Source organism: Lepisma saccharinum, chromosome 16 (assembly GCF_977018435.1).
Source record: "Lepisma saccharinum chromosome 16, izLepSacc3.1, whole genome shotgun sequence".
Classification (NCBI taxonomy): domain Eukaryota; kingdom Metazoa; phylum Arthropoda; class Insecta; order Zygentoma; family Lepismatidae; genus Lepisma; species Lepisma saccharinum.
In genome coordinates, this window is record NC_139244.1 from 4,462,356 (window position 1) to 4,475,564 (window position 13,209).

General features: G+C 39.0%; 2 protein-coding genes across 2 annotated transcripts in view; both read left to right on the top strand.

Annotated features, from left to right (window-relative positions):
- Positions 1 to 13,209, top strand: part of fusl (transmembrane protein fuseless) — a 362,638-nt gene that overhangs the window by 169,666 nt on the left and 179,763 nt on the right. The gene's annotated exons all lie outside the window — the stretch shown is intronic.
- Positions 1 to 13,209, top strand: part of LOC146000145 (cilia- and flagella-associated protein 44) — a 90,790-nt gene that overhangs the window by 25,337 nt on the left and 52,244 nt on the right. The window contains exons 7-10 of the mRNA XM_083137486.1: positions 882 to 1,023; positions 1,105 to 1,286; positions 3,259 to 3,498; positions 6,353 to 7,164. Coding sequence (XP_082993612.1) covers positions 882 to 1,023; positions 1,105 to 1,286; positions 3,259 to 3,498; positions 6,353 to 7,164 — 1,376 coding nt within the window. The remainder of the gene's footprint in view (positions 1 to 881; positions 1,024 to 1,104; positions 1,287 to 3,258; positions 3,499 to 6,352; positions 7,165 to 13,209) is intronic.

The window sequence follows — 13,209 nt, forward strand, 5'->3', positions numbered from 1 at the left end:
AAATAAACTAAATCAAGCAATCAATCAGTTATGCTTGTAATAACCGTAAACTACAAGAGAAATAATTCTACAATGCAAGCAATGCATACATAAAAGAAAAACTATTATAAATGAACTGTAGGAAGTTCCTCACTTCCTACATGGAGGAATCACCCCTGGTCAATGGGATTTTATGAGGATGGTCCTGTCCAGTGATCATCCGCCCCAGACCCTGATAACACCGCTGTCCAGGACTACTTATTTGTCTATGCCTTTTTCACAGCTGACCACTATATCTGGTGGCCGTTACCTGCGACCCACCCAGTAGCTGAGGTTCGCCTCGGGAAAAAGTTCCATGAGAAGCTACCAGCGTTAGGTTTTAAAACTTTGCTATTTGATAATTACCATGTACTTCTACTATTGTTCCTGTTTTACCTATGCTTTAGTGGTGAGTTCTAGAAACTTTTTAATCATACCTCGTAATTCAAGTCGGCCAATTTACCCCATTTATATTACGCAGTGGTCCAGTCGGTAGGAGGTCTGACTGCCATGTGGGAGACCCGGGTTTGATTCCCGGGATGGGTGATCTAAGTTTGGAAATTTTCCGGTCTTGTCCCTGCATAAAGTGGCTCCGGGGCTCACCCAGCCTCAAATCAATGGGTACATGGGGCAGCCCTGGGGTGTAAAGGTGGCCGGAGAGTAATGCTGATTACATTACCTACAAAATGGCCAAGATCGAGAATGTGTGGGTCCCTACCCCACATCCCCTAAATGTGCCTTCATGGCTACATTAGATTACACAGCGGAATCTGAATTTTTTACATCATACTGGCATTCTCTGGATGTGTTGTATTTTGGATGAATATGACTGAAACATAACCGCAGATATGTTTTGCTTGCAGGTGTTATCAGGCTGCGAGTGGGGTAACATATTGCTATGGGAAGATGGCCTGATCAGGATTGAAATTGGCAGGGAAATTGGCACTTGCCATATTGGCCCTATCTCAGACTTCAATGACTACTCCATAAATATCATGTCTGTGGGTAAGTATTCTTCTTAATAAGTGTTAAATTTGACAATGGAGCTGTAGATTGTGCCTTATTAACCTGTTTAATTCATTGTAGGAGCGGATGGGTTTGTTCGAGTATGGAATATTGCACTGATAAATCGCACAGAACCTCCTGATGACAACTACCCAATACCCTTTGAGCCTTTGGTGGAATTTGCAGTTGGTGAAGAAGAGTGCAGTGTTGTGACTCTCGTGAAAAGATATCCCCTTGACGATGTGCCTTGTTGGTTTGCTCAGGTATCCTTTTTTGAGTCTTACTAAACGCACGGCCATGAAATTAGGCTGGTGGCAGAAGTTCGTACTGTTTCCACGCTGGAACATAATCCCGTGTGTTCGGAGGTTTAAGAGAATGGAAGATCTCGTTGTACAGTTGGTCTCTGTAATCCATGTGATACAAACTGACAGTATTTGCTCGAAAGGTCAGGGATGTCACAAAAGTGCTCCAGTGAGCGGTCAGTATGATGCTTGAACTAGGCAACGCAGCCCGGTTGACGTTGCCATCTGTGTGCGGGAACTGGTGACTTTTGTCCCGCTGTCGCTTTGCATTCCCATATGTGACACCAATGCAATTCTGCCCAGCCACCTAATTTCGTGGCTGTGTGTTTAGGTTAAGATTTGCTGAAACATGACTTAAACATGCTGAAACATGACAGTAAATTAAACAACTAATAATTTTGGAGCAAAGTTTGACTTCCTGCTGATGTTTTGAAAATCTCATATGTGCATACTGATAATTACATTATGATGGATCATGGAATGATTCGCATGTTGTGGCAAGTGTTTTCACAGATCAAATTCATTACTGAAGCACAGTTGATATCTATAAATATTTGCCAGTATCTCTGATCCTTGCCCAAACCATTGTAATGGGATTGTTATTATTTTACACAGTGTTGCTACATGAAGGGATATTTCCCTTGCTGCAGGGAAATCCAGGTTCAATTTTAGGTAAAAAATTCATTTTATGAAAATAAAGAAAATTGCCAGAAAATTTATTCTCTTTTCTTTTTTCCTCTCTCTCTCTCTCGTCAATACACACACACACACACACACACACACACACACACACACACACACAGAGAGAAAGAGAGAGAGAGAGAGAGTGTGTGTGTGAGAGAGAGGGTGGAAAGAGAGAGAGTGATGAAGGCCAGGGTGAAAGGTGAAGGACCTGGGAATCCCTCTCTCAACTCTCTCTCTCTCACTCATAAGAGATAGAGAGTAGAAAGAGAGAGAAAAGGAGGGGGGTATTATCTATCTATCTTTCTCCCTCCCTCTCTCTCTCTCTCTCTACTTCTTTCTTTATTTCCTTCTTTCTTTCTTCTCATCCTCTTCCTTTCCGTTTCCACCTCCTCTTCTCTACACCACTCTCTTTCTCTCCACCGTCTCTCTCTCTCTCTTTGAGAGAGAAAGAAAGAGAAAGAAGATAGAGAGAGGGGGTGGGGAAGGAAAGAAGTTTGGAACGAAAGAAGGAAAGAAGGCAAGATATCACTCTCTTTCTCTTCTTTCCTTCGTTCTTTCTTTGGAAAGGAAGACGTAAGGAAGGAAAGAAAAAGAGCAAGACAGAAGGCCCCAATTCTCTTTCCCTTTCTCTCCATGTCCAGGCCGGGATACCACTCCCCGACGACGAACCTTTCTTCCTGATGTACTTCGTTCTTTCGAAAAGGGAAGATGAAGAAGACAGAGCAAAAGAGAGAGAGAGGGAAAAGAAAAGACATTCGCTCTCTCCCATCTCCCCCAGAGTGAAGAGGAGATAGAGAAGAGAAGAAGAAATTAAGAGAGTGTTACCTTCGTTTCTTCGTGCCTCACTTTTTCTCTCTCTCTCTCATTCTCTCAAAAAGGAGGAAGGAAAGTTGAAGATGAGTTCTCTCTCTCTCTCTCTCTCTCTCTCTCTCTCTCTCTCTCTCTCTCTCTCTCTCTCTCTCTCTCTCTCTCTCTCTTGGGAAGATGAGAAAGAGAGAGATAGAACTGGTTATCTTGGCTTGAGAAAATTCTGGGAAACCAGAACGAAATGCTTGAAGAAGAAAAAAACACTTAAAATAACTGTATTATATATTTTGCACAGTAAAGGGTTAAGGTTAAATGCAAGTTAAAACATGGTTAAAATGCCTTCAAAAGTATAACAATGCTTGATCCAAGATCGCATTGGTGGCATGGCCAGACATCTGCATGCTTCTAGGGAATTTAAGACAACATTTGCATTTTTTTTCAGGATGCATATGGTGGGATATTGGAAGTATCTGTTGACAAACGAGCAGTTCCAACACACACCCTGCTCTTTGAGTGCCATGCTGGGGAAATAGTTGACATCGCTGTTTCTCCAGGAAGTACCTTTGTCGCTTCCATCGGGAAGAGGGGGAAGATGTTTATCTACGACTACATCAAGAAACAGACGATACTCAAGAAAATATTTCCTTCTGACTGCTGTGCTATAATGTGGCTTCCACTGATGGTTTGTGTAACATTAAAGAGCCATGGTTTTGTTACTCTGCAAAGTGTTTCAATGATATTTTCCAAACAGAACATTATGCCATAATTAATTTATTCCTGATGTTTTATATGAAACACCGGGTGTTTGATAAATAATTGAGGGTTTACAAATATTTATTGCAAGTAAACTATTAAACTTAAGTTAATGAAACCAGTCCAGAACGATCGAGGAAGGCAAACAGTTTGTGCGTGTATGTTTTGTTAAGCTGAGAGTTCATATCCCTGCCGCTAGACGACACTGAAATCACCCACATCACTCACAGTTGTTTTGTGAAATGTTTTGCTCCCCAAGAGCTAAGGCACCTTACACCGTGCCACTTCTTTTTCTGGGGTTTCATCAAAGTCAGGGTATTTGTCTCACTGATGCCACGTGATATGGCAGCCCTAAGGGAGCGTATCATTGGAGCGATAGACACTATCGACAGGCCTATGTTGATGCAAGTGTGGCAAGAACTAGACTGTCGTGTCGATGCGTGCCATGTTACCCATGGTGCACACATTGAACATTTGTAGGTGTAAAAAAAACTGAGTTCCTCCTTCGGTCTGGACTACAGCGCCTTGAATAACGTAGTGTGGAAAACGACCCAAGAAACTAGTTCCCCAGACGGATGACAAACATAGATGGCAGTGCGATCGAACCAGGTGCTAATTTTGTTATAAAAGTAATGCGGCTTAGTTAGTTTTTGGAATATATTGTGTAGATTTGTTTGTCTAGAAAGGCGGTAAGTGAATTGATGGAAACAGTTATATTTGTGGAGTGATTTGCAGTCACGAAATGACATTAATTTGGAAAGAAAAGTAAAATAAAATTAATAAATAAATAGCATGCGTAACACAAGAAGAAACATCGCAAAGTGATTCCGGATGTCAGATGTTGGATTGTGTACTAGAGTTTTATTTTTCTATGTTATTAGAATATAAATAGTATCCTGAGAGATATTTCATACCGAGGCGACAAACCACAAGTGTCACGACAAACGATACGAGGATTTCACACCAAAGCGACACGGGTCCTTCGATCCAAGGCAACTTTCATACCGAAGCGACACATGTTGCTTGGAAATGAGCCAATCAAGAGCAACATTTCACATCGTAGCGGCATGACGGGAAGCACAGGCCAGCGTTCGGTTGGTGAAATAAGCGATAAGTGTCGCATTCCCCTTGTCGCTTTGGTGCGCAATCTCCCTAAAGCAAGACACTCATTTCATCACACATGCGCGAACAACAAACCACGGCAACATGTTGCAAGCTATTGAGGAAATGGCCCAGTTTGAGCGACGCACAAGCGACAAAGCGACACGTGTGGCTTATCGTGTTGCCTAGATCGGTTGTTGTAATGTGCGGTTTGTTGTGTCGCCTATCTGTTGTTCGCACAATTAGCAGCGAACGCTTGCCAATAGACTGAAGGCACCATGTCGCTTGTCACTTAGTTGGGAACTCCCACTGTAGCGTGTCGCTTCGGTCTGAGCACCCTTCCTTTAAGGAGCTTTCCGACCGAAGTAACAAGTAGCACGCGAATACGCCATATGAACGTGTAGTTTGCTGTTTGGACCCTCATGTGCAATGAATGCTATTTTACAGTCTGGAAGTGTGTGTCACTAGTGTGACAGTGTGAACATCCCATGTCATTTGTCCCATTGGTTTGAAAGTTTCCTTACACTCATGTCGATGGCACTAAGAAAGTTTTGTGCGGTTCCCCTTGTCGTTTCATGGAATCATCATTATCATCATTACCGCGATTAATGTAAAGCGGAAGAAAAGAGACAGTAAATATCCAAAATACAAATGTTTCAGTGTGTATATCTTTAAAAGAAATGATGATGATGATGATAATAATAATAATGAACCTAATTCATACACAAAAATTTAGTTGCCAAGAGCATTCCATGCATATTTTTTGTCCCGTATTATTAACGAAAGTATGACGATAACAGGACATGGTCGACTGTCTAGAATGTTCGTTAATATCATCGCGACCACTGTACCAAATATCATAGCAATTATCACATTCATAGAAATGCTTCATGTAAAAGAATCAGACGTTGCAGCGAAAACTCCATTTACTTCCATTATAAGCAGACGAATACCAAGCACTGGGTCCAACACCAGCGCCTCTAGCGGATCATTTTCGAGTGGAACCAGCCAGAGAGCACAGAACCATGCCGTTTTCCACACTACGTTATTCAAGACGCTGTAGTCTGAACTGGTTTCATTAACGCAAGTTCAGTAGTTCACTTTCAATAAATTTTTGTAAACCCTCATTCACTCATTCATTTATGAAACACCCTGTATGTTGCTCAAATGTATTAATATTATTATTATTATCAGGTTATCATATGCATCAATTTACCAAGAAATTTGCTTTAGAATATACAAGAATTACATCAGAATATTAAAATAGATGTTATGTATTCACAAAATACAGTTTTTCATGCTAAATTGGTGCAAAATAAAAATAAATGTTGAATGTTGCATAATTTTCAGGATAATTAAACCTTGCGAAAGTGTCGTGCAGTATTTTTCCGGACCCCGTGAGAGAACAACATGCCGGAATAGAATCGGTTGGTATTGGTAGATGATTTTCAACCAATCCTTTCCGATATCAGCTTAGCCCTAGACACAATACAACTTTTTGAGTTTCTGATTGCAATGTACAAAGCCGTAAGTAGCTATTCTCAATAGTTTTTGAGTTATTATGACTGAAATCCATTAGACACTTCTGAAAAATCCTCTATTTTTACGCAAACACATAAATAATAATGTAACATAAATAGTCAGTGTCTTTCAGAAAACTTAGAAGGATTATTCCTTTTTAGGTTGACAAAACAGGAAGCACGATCATAGTGGCTCTGACAGATGGCTCGTTGCGAATGATGAAGGTGATGCTCAACAGGAGGAAGTACAGTGAAGAGCAGGAAAGAATTGAGCTGGCGGCAGTGACGAAGCCTCATTCGAAGCCAGTGACTAGGATATGCATCAATCCCGAGGGTTCGATTCTCATCACCGGCAGCGAAGACAAAACTGTGTTCGTCTACCAGCTACTTTACGAGGGGAGGCAAATCAACCTTTTCCCCATTGGTTTTTTACCGGTACCAAACGCTGTCAAGTGGTTCGATTGGAAGCCCGATACCGAGTCAACGGTTCTTATCTGCTGCGACCAAGGCGACTTCATGGAAGCCGAGCTGCCTGTCGAACCGAAGCCGTACACGACCATCTCGTATGAACTGACGGATATCCCCACAAAGCAGATGAAGTTTAAGAGTGTCAAGTCGCGCATCCGAAGGGAAGAGCAGAAGAAGAGGATAGAAGAAAGGAAGAAAGCCAAAGTCGAGATGAAGCTGGAGAAGCTGACGAAGATGAGAGAAGAAAATCCAGATTTAGATATTGACGAGGAAGATTTTCTGGCTGAATCGGAGCCAGAAGAGGAGCCGATACCCGTCTATGTCCCAGAAATCCCAAACCCTGTTCTGTACGGCTACTACATTGGATCAGGGGAGACTGTCCTCCTGTCTATGGGAGGCTACGATGCTGGCTACATCTACGAGTACAATTTTGAGAATCCAGAGCCTTTACAATGTACGCTCATACCAGATGCAGATGATATTGAAGTCCATTCATATATTCTTACGTAAGTATCGTGTTTTAGAGATCATGTTTTCATGCAATTGCATGTCTTTTTTTCCATATGTTTATTATGGTGATAAGTAAAAGCATTCATAAACTCTCCTATAAATGGTATTTGTTGCTGTCCATGACACATTTTCCTTACACACTACACAGCCAGGGATCCCAGGTTTGAATCCTCAGGGTGGTTACTCGCTGAGAATTCCTTGAATTCCGGGAATTATTCATGAATTATTGGCTCAGGGAATTGTATGTGTATTCTCTGTGAATTTTTCTCCGTAGACGTGAAAAATTGCAACTTTTATTAATCCAAATCTCATTGAATTTATACATATTTATAAATGCCCTGAGGCAATTTTTATCAGTTTAGTTTATATTTTAATCGACGAAGGAAAATAAGGCCACGTGGAAAATAACACAGAATTCTCTCCATGATTTTAATTTAGTATCCTTTGCAGAACAATCTATCTGACAGATGAAAGATTATTGCAGGATAAGACATCTTGAAGTTATTTGCCTGTAGTTTACGGTTATTACAAGCATAGGAAAACAGTTTCGTTGTGACGTTTCAGAACATGCACTCCCTTCATCAGACATTTATTTTCATTTTGACTAAAGATACAGTTATAACAATGGTTAGCAATTTTTTAAACAAAAATAATCCGTTATATAATGGATGTTGTCAATGTTACATTGTTTTAATATAGCAACAAAAACTTGTGTTCGGCTACGAGGTTTTTCGGATCGTGATTGTGTTATTCGGTTTTTATTTCGTAGTTATTACGTGTTTGACTATAAAATACCTCTTCTGAGGTATTCGAAGTGAAAATTAATTTGGATTTATTAACTTAGTGTGTGTATTTGTGTAAATAAGAGTATAGTAGTGGTAACGATAAACTGACTCACCTGAACGCTATTAATCAGTGTAATGGGGGAAGAAGCAACCCTATGTGCTGCTGATACCCTATTAGCATTAAGCGGTGGTGAAACTCCCGTCTTTCTACAGACTAATATATCAAGAGTGAATGACGAGGATGCTATCATGAAAGGGGTGGAAGAAAAACAAGAACATCGTGCAAAAAAGAGATCGGCGGATTCAGAATCAACCGCCCAACCAGATAAAATCATCCGATCGAACGAGAATGAAAATTCTCCATCACGACAGTACACATATGACAATGCACAATCAGGTCCATATATAGTACTGTTAGAGGGAACAGGAAAAAATATAGGAAAACTGTCCGGTGGCAGTTTAGGGAATAAATTTCGAAAGGCAGGACTAGACATAGAATTGATCGAACAGTGTGGTAAAAATAGAGTCCGTGTGACTTTTCCAAATGCAAAAGCTGCAAATGCTTTCACACAAAACGAAATGTATCATAAGGATTTACAGGTTCGAGCTAGAATTCCTCAAGCTCTTGTACAGCGAGACGGTCTTATTTTCGGAGTTGGCATAGATATCAGTGTACAAGACATTATGGATGGAGTGCAATCGGCGATCCCAGTCATCAGTGCGAGGCGTATGCAGAAGAAAGTATGGAATAATGCGGGTTCTTTCGATCTGAGAGACACAAAATTAATATGCCTAACCTTTCAGGGTAATGTCTTACCAGAAAGAATACTAGTAAACAGTGAAATTTTCGAGGTCCGACCTAGAACGAGGTCTGTCTTACAATGTCAAAACTGTTTCCGTTATGCGCATCAAACTAAGAACTGCCGTTCAAAAGCAATCTGCATCAACTGTGGAAAAGAAAAACATGGAGATTCCTGCACAGAAGTTCCTATTTGTGTCATATGTCGAGGTAATCATAGAGCTACATCCCCAGATTGCCCTCAACGACAAATAGAACAGCAAATACAGACGCGGATGGCGGAGGAAAACTTATCTTATTTTGAAGCTAAGGCAAAAATATTGGGGACATATAAACCACCTCTAACCAGAAGAGACATTTTGGTACCTCCATTAACTGCTAAACAATTTCCACCGCTCCCCTCTCACGCTGAGGTCATCCAATGTACAATGGCAAGTCCATTAATATCTGTGACAACTAGAGAGTCAATAACTCCTAAAATAGTTACATCCTCGCAACCCTCAATGCGAAAACAGAAAAATCACACGAGTGTGAGCAAAGATGGGCTGCACTCACGTAGAAGTAATATATGGACACGAGAAACTCCAAAACCACCTAAAGAGCTATTTTATGAATCTTCATCACTTGACAGTTTATCCGAAGACGAGGAGAATACGCCATCACCCCCAATTGGACGAAATGCGCAACCCCAGTCTGGATCCAATCACATTGAGCAACATCCACATGAGCATAGATCATCAAATAGACAGATCATTTCAAATCCTCCGGCGGAAAATCTTCAGGCACTGTATAAATCGTTAATGCAAACTTTGCCAGAGCTGTGGTCGGCACTAATAAATATATCAGAACTTAGAAGACAACAACCACTACTTAAACATATTCATGAGCTAACAGGGAATCTCTTGACTGTTTTACAAAATTTAATTTCATAAATCCAGGAATCAAAGGGGAAAAAATTAATAGTATATTGTAGGGAATGGAATTTTTAATTCAGTGGAATATAAATAGTTTTTCCGCACGTAAAATCGAATTAAATAAACTAATTGAGGAATCTCATCCTTTAATTCTCTGTTTACAAGAGACTAAAGGAAAGCAATACGAGAATTACAATCTAAAATATTATAATACTATAGGTCCGCCATTTCAACACAATGAAAGAGGTGTGAGCATACACATTCATGAGAGTGTGGCCCACCAAACTCTTTTTTTATACCCAAAAATTAATATAGTAAACAGATATCATGTAGAAATCATAGCAGTGCGCATAAAAATACAAAACTTTTATTTCAGTATTATTAATTTTTACATACCTTCGAATTCGTTATCTCAAAAAATACAACTACAAGATTTTCAAGGTATTCTGGACAATATTCCAGGCCCTTATATTTGTGTAGGAGATTTTAACGGGCATCATCCAATGTGGGGCGGTTCACGATCAGATCATTTAGGCCAGATTTTAGTGGACTGGATAGAACATAATAATTTTATCATACTTAATGATGGTTCCATAACACATATTCCTCGATCCGGAAATAATCCTTCTGTGATAGATCTAACCATAGTGTCTGATGAAATTTTCCCCCAACTTACCTGGTTTGTGGATGAGGATATGCGTGGAAGTGATCACTTGCCCATACATGTTCAAGGAAGATTTATGTATAATGTACAGATCCCGCGAAATACACCTCTTCTTAGACGCTGGAAAACTAACCTTATTGATTGGTCATTGTATTCCACAACAATTGACTCCTTGATATTATCAGAAAATTTACGATCTAATACTGATATCTCGTATTCTCAATTTATACAACTAATTACAAAAACTCTGGATATCGTAGGTGTACGTTCAAAAGGGCAAGATATACATAGATTCCCACAATTATATTGGTGGACACCAGAATGCGAGACTGCTAAACAGAACCGTAAACGTGATGAGAAAACATTTGCTAGCAGACCCACAATTACCCACAAAATTGCCTGGAAGAGAAGTCAGGCTCTTGCTAAAAAAGCTTTCAAAAAAGCCAAAAAAATAGCCTGGATAAATTATTGTAACTCTCTAGGAAATGCTGAACCTATAAAACTCGTCTGGAAAAAATTTAATTACTTAAGACACCCGAAACTAAGCAGGAAACAGACAATTGATGTAACCTGGCAAAATGAATTTCTCTCCATGATTGCGCCTCCTTCAGTAAATATAGAATATCAACCTCCTCTGGTTCCACAACAAATTTTTACAAGAGAGTTTCCAGCTGTGACTGTCATAGAATTACATATTATACTACATAGAGTTAAAAATTCAGCACCAGGAATGGATGGAATTCCATACCAAGCTATAAAGAGCTTACCTAAAAGGGGATTTGATATTTTAGTCGCTATATACAATAAAACATATACCGGGGGTAGTATACCTTCAGAATGGAAAACACATGTAGTAATTCCTATATTAAAGTCGAATAAACCACCATCAAATGCCCGTTCCTACAGACCAATAGTTCTAATTTCAGTATTGGAAAAATTATTCGAACGCACGCTACAAAAACGTCTTATGTGGACTTTAGAAAAACAACGATTCTTTCCCCCTACACAAATTGGTTTCAGATTACAACATAGTAGTCAAGATGCCATTGCAATTCTCAACGCTGTAATTCAAAATAACATTGTTATGAATTCCTATTGTTATAGTTTATTTATCGATGTGGAAAAAGCCTATGATGCTGTACCACTGATGCAACTTTGTCAATTACTAGAAAGAATAGATATATCTCCAATGATTCCTAGATTAATTTGGAATTTATATTCTGATCGAAAAAATTTTGTCTGGTTTCAAAATTCTATCCAGGGGCCTAGATTCACAACCACAGGAATTCCACAAGGAGCTCCACTCAGTCCTATACTATTTAATATATATACACAGTCTCTACACAATGAACAATTGGAGGATTTTGAACTTATTCAGTATGCAGATGATTTCTGTTTTTACAGAATTACTCCACAAGCAACACAGGGATTAATAGACATGACACGTTTAATACATAAACTTCAAGCATGGTTTTATGAAGTAGGTTTATCTTTCAACCTTAATAAATCTCAAGTTATGATTTTTAATTCTCGTAGCCAAAATGTATTTCCTAATAATATTAATCATATTTCTGACATCCCAGTGGTATCTACATGTAAATATTTAGGAATTCATTTCGATCGTAAAAATAATTGGAAACTGCATATAGATTATTTAATAAATAGAGGGAAATCTGTCCTAAACATTCTTCGTGGATTGGCAACTACTAAGTGGGGTAGTCAACCCACAATTATGTTACTATTTTACAGAAACTGCTTTCGTTCCTTATTTGAGTATGCGGCTTTCAGTTACGGTGGTGCGTCCTCAAAACAGTTACAAAAAATTGATGTACTACAACGCAAAGCATTACGAATTTGCTCTGGATTGATGAATTCTAGTCCAAACGTAAGTGTTTATATGGAAAATAGAGAGATGGCTCTATCTCATCGGCGCAAACAATTAACAAATAAATTTCTTTTTCAAACCTGGGAGAATCATAATCACCCATTTAATTTGCTATTTGAAACACAAAAACAGTGGGCAATTATGAATGTTATAGATCCAATCAACCCGAAATTTTATTTTCTTCATTGTTATTGTATGGATCCTGACGCGTACCAAAATTCTTTCACATATCATTCACCTCCAGTATATAAATTAGATTTGCCTCTTTATGCTCAGGCTAACGTCCAATTTTCAGATCATGGTCAGCACGCTCGGTATAGAGAAATATGGCCAGATTTAATTTTCATATATACTGATGGCTCCAAAAAATTTCAGGATGTAGGTTGTGCGTTTTATATTCCTGAAATGAATCAACACCAAATATTTAGGTTACCAGCAGACACTACAATTTTTACAGCAGAATGCTATGCTATTTACCGTGCATTAACTTATTCCATACAAAATAACTATAAAAAATACTCATTCTAACAGATGCGTTAAGTGTCTTACAGGCACTAACATCATCATATCCTCAACTATGTCGTCAATCTATTTTCATTATATTGATTATACAATTAACTCAACAAGCACAATCCAAAAATATTACTGTTCAGTTTACATATGTCAAGGCACATCACATTAACCAGAGTAATAATATGGCAGATATGTACGCTAAGAGAGCAAGGGATTTACCTCAAATATCTTTCATCAGACTCCCTTATACAGATCTATTACCTAGAGTTAAAATTAAAATAAAAAATCACTGGAAAATTTGGTGCAAGGAACAATTGACGATGGTAGGTCATACATATAGATGGCTGGCGGAATTTGATGCAAGTCAACCATGGTTCCACAGATGTCCTCTTCCAAGACAGGTTATAGTTTTTATTAATAGATTGCGAACTGGTCATGTACGTACACCAGCACATTTAGCGAAAATAGGTATTATACATCA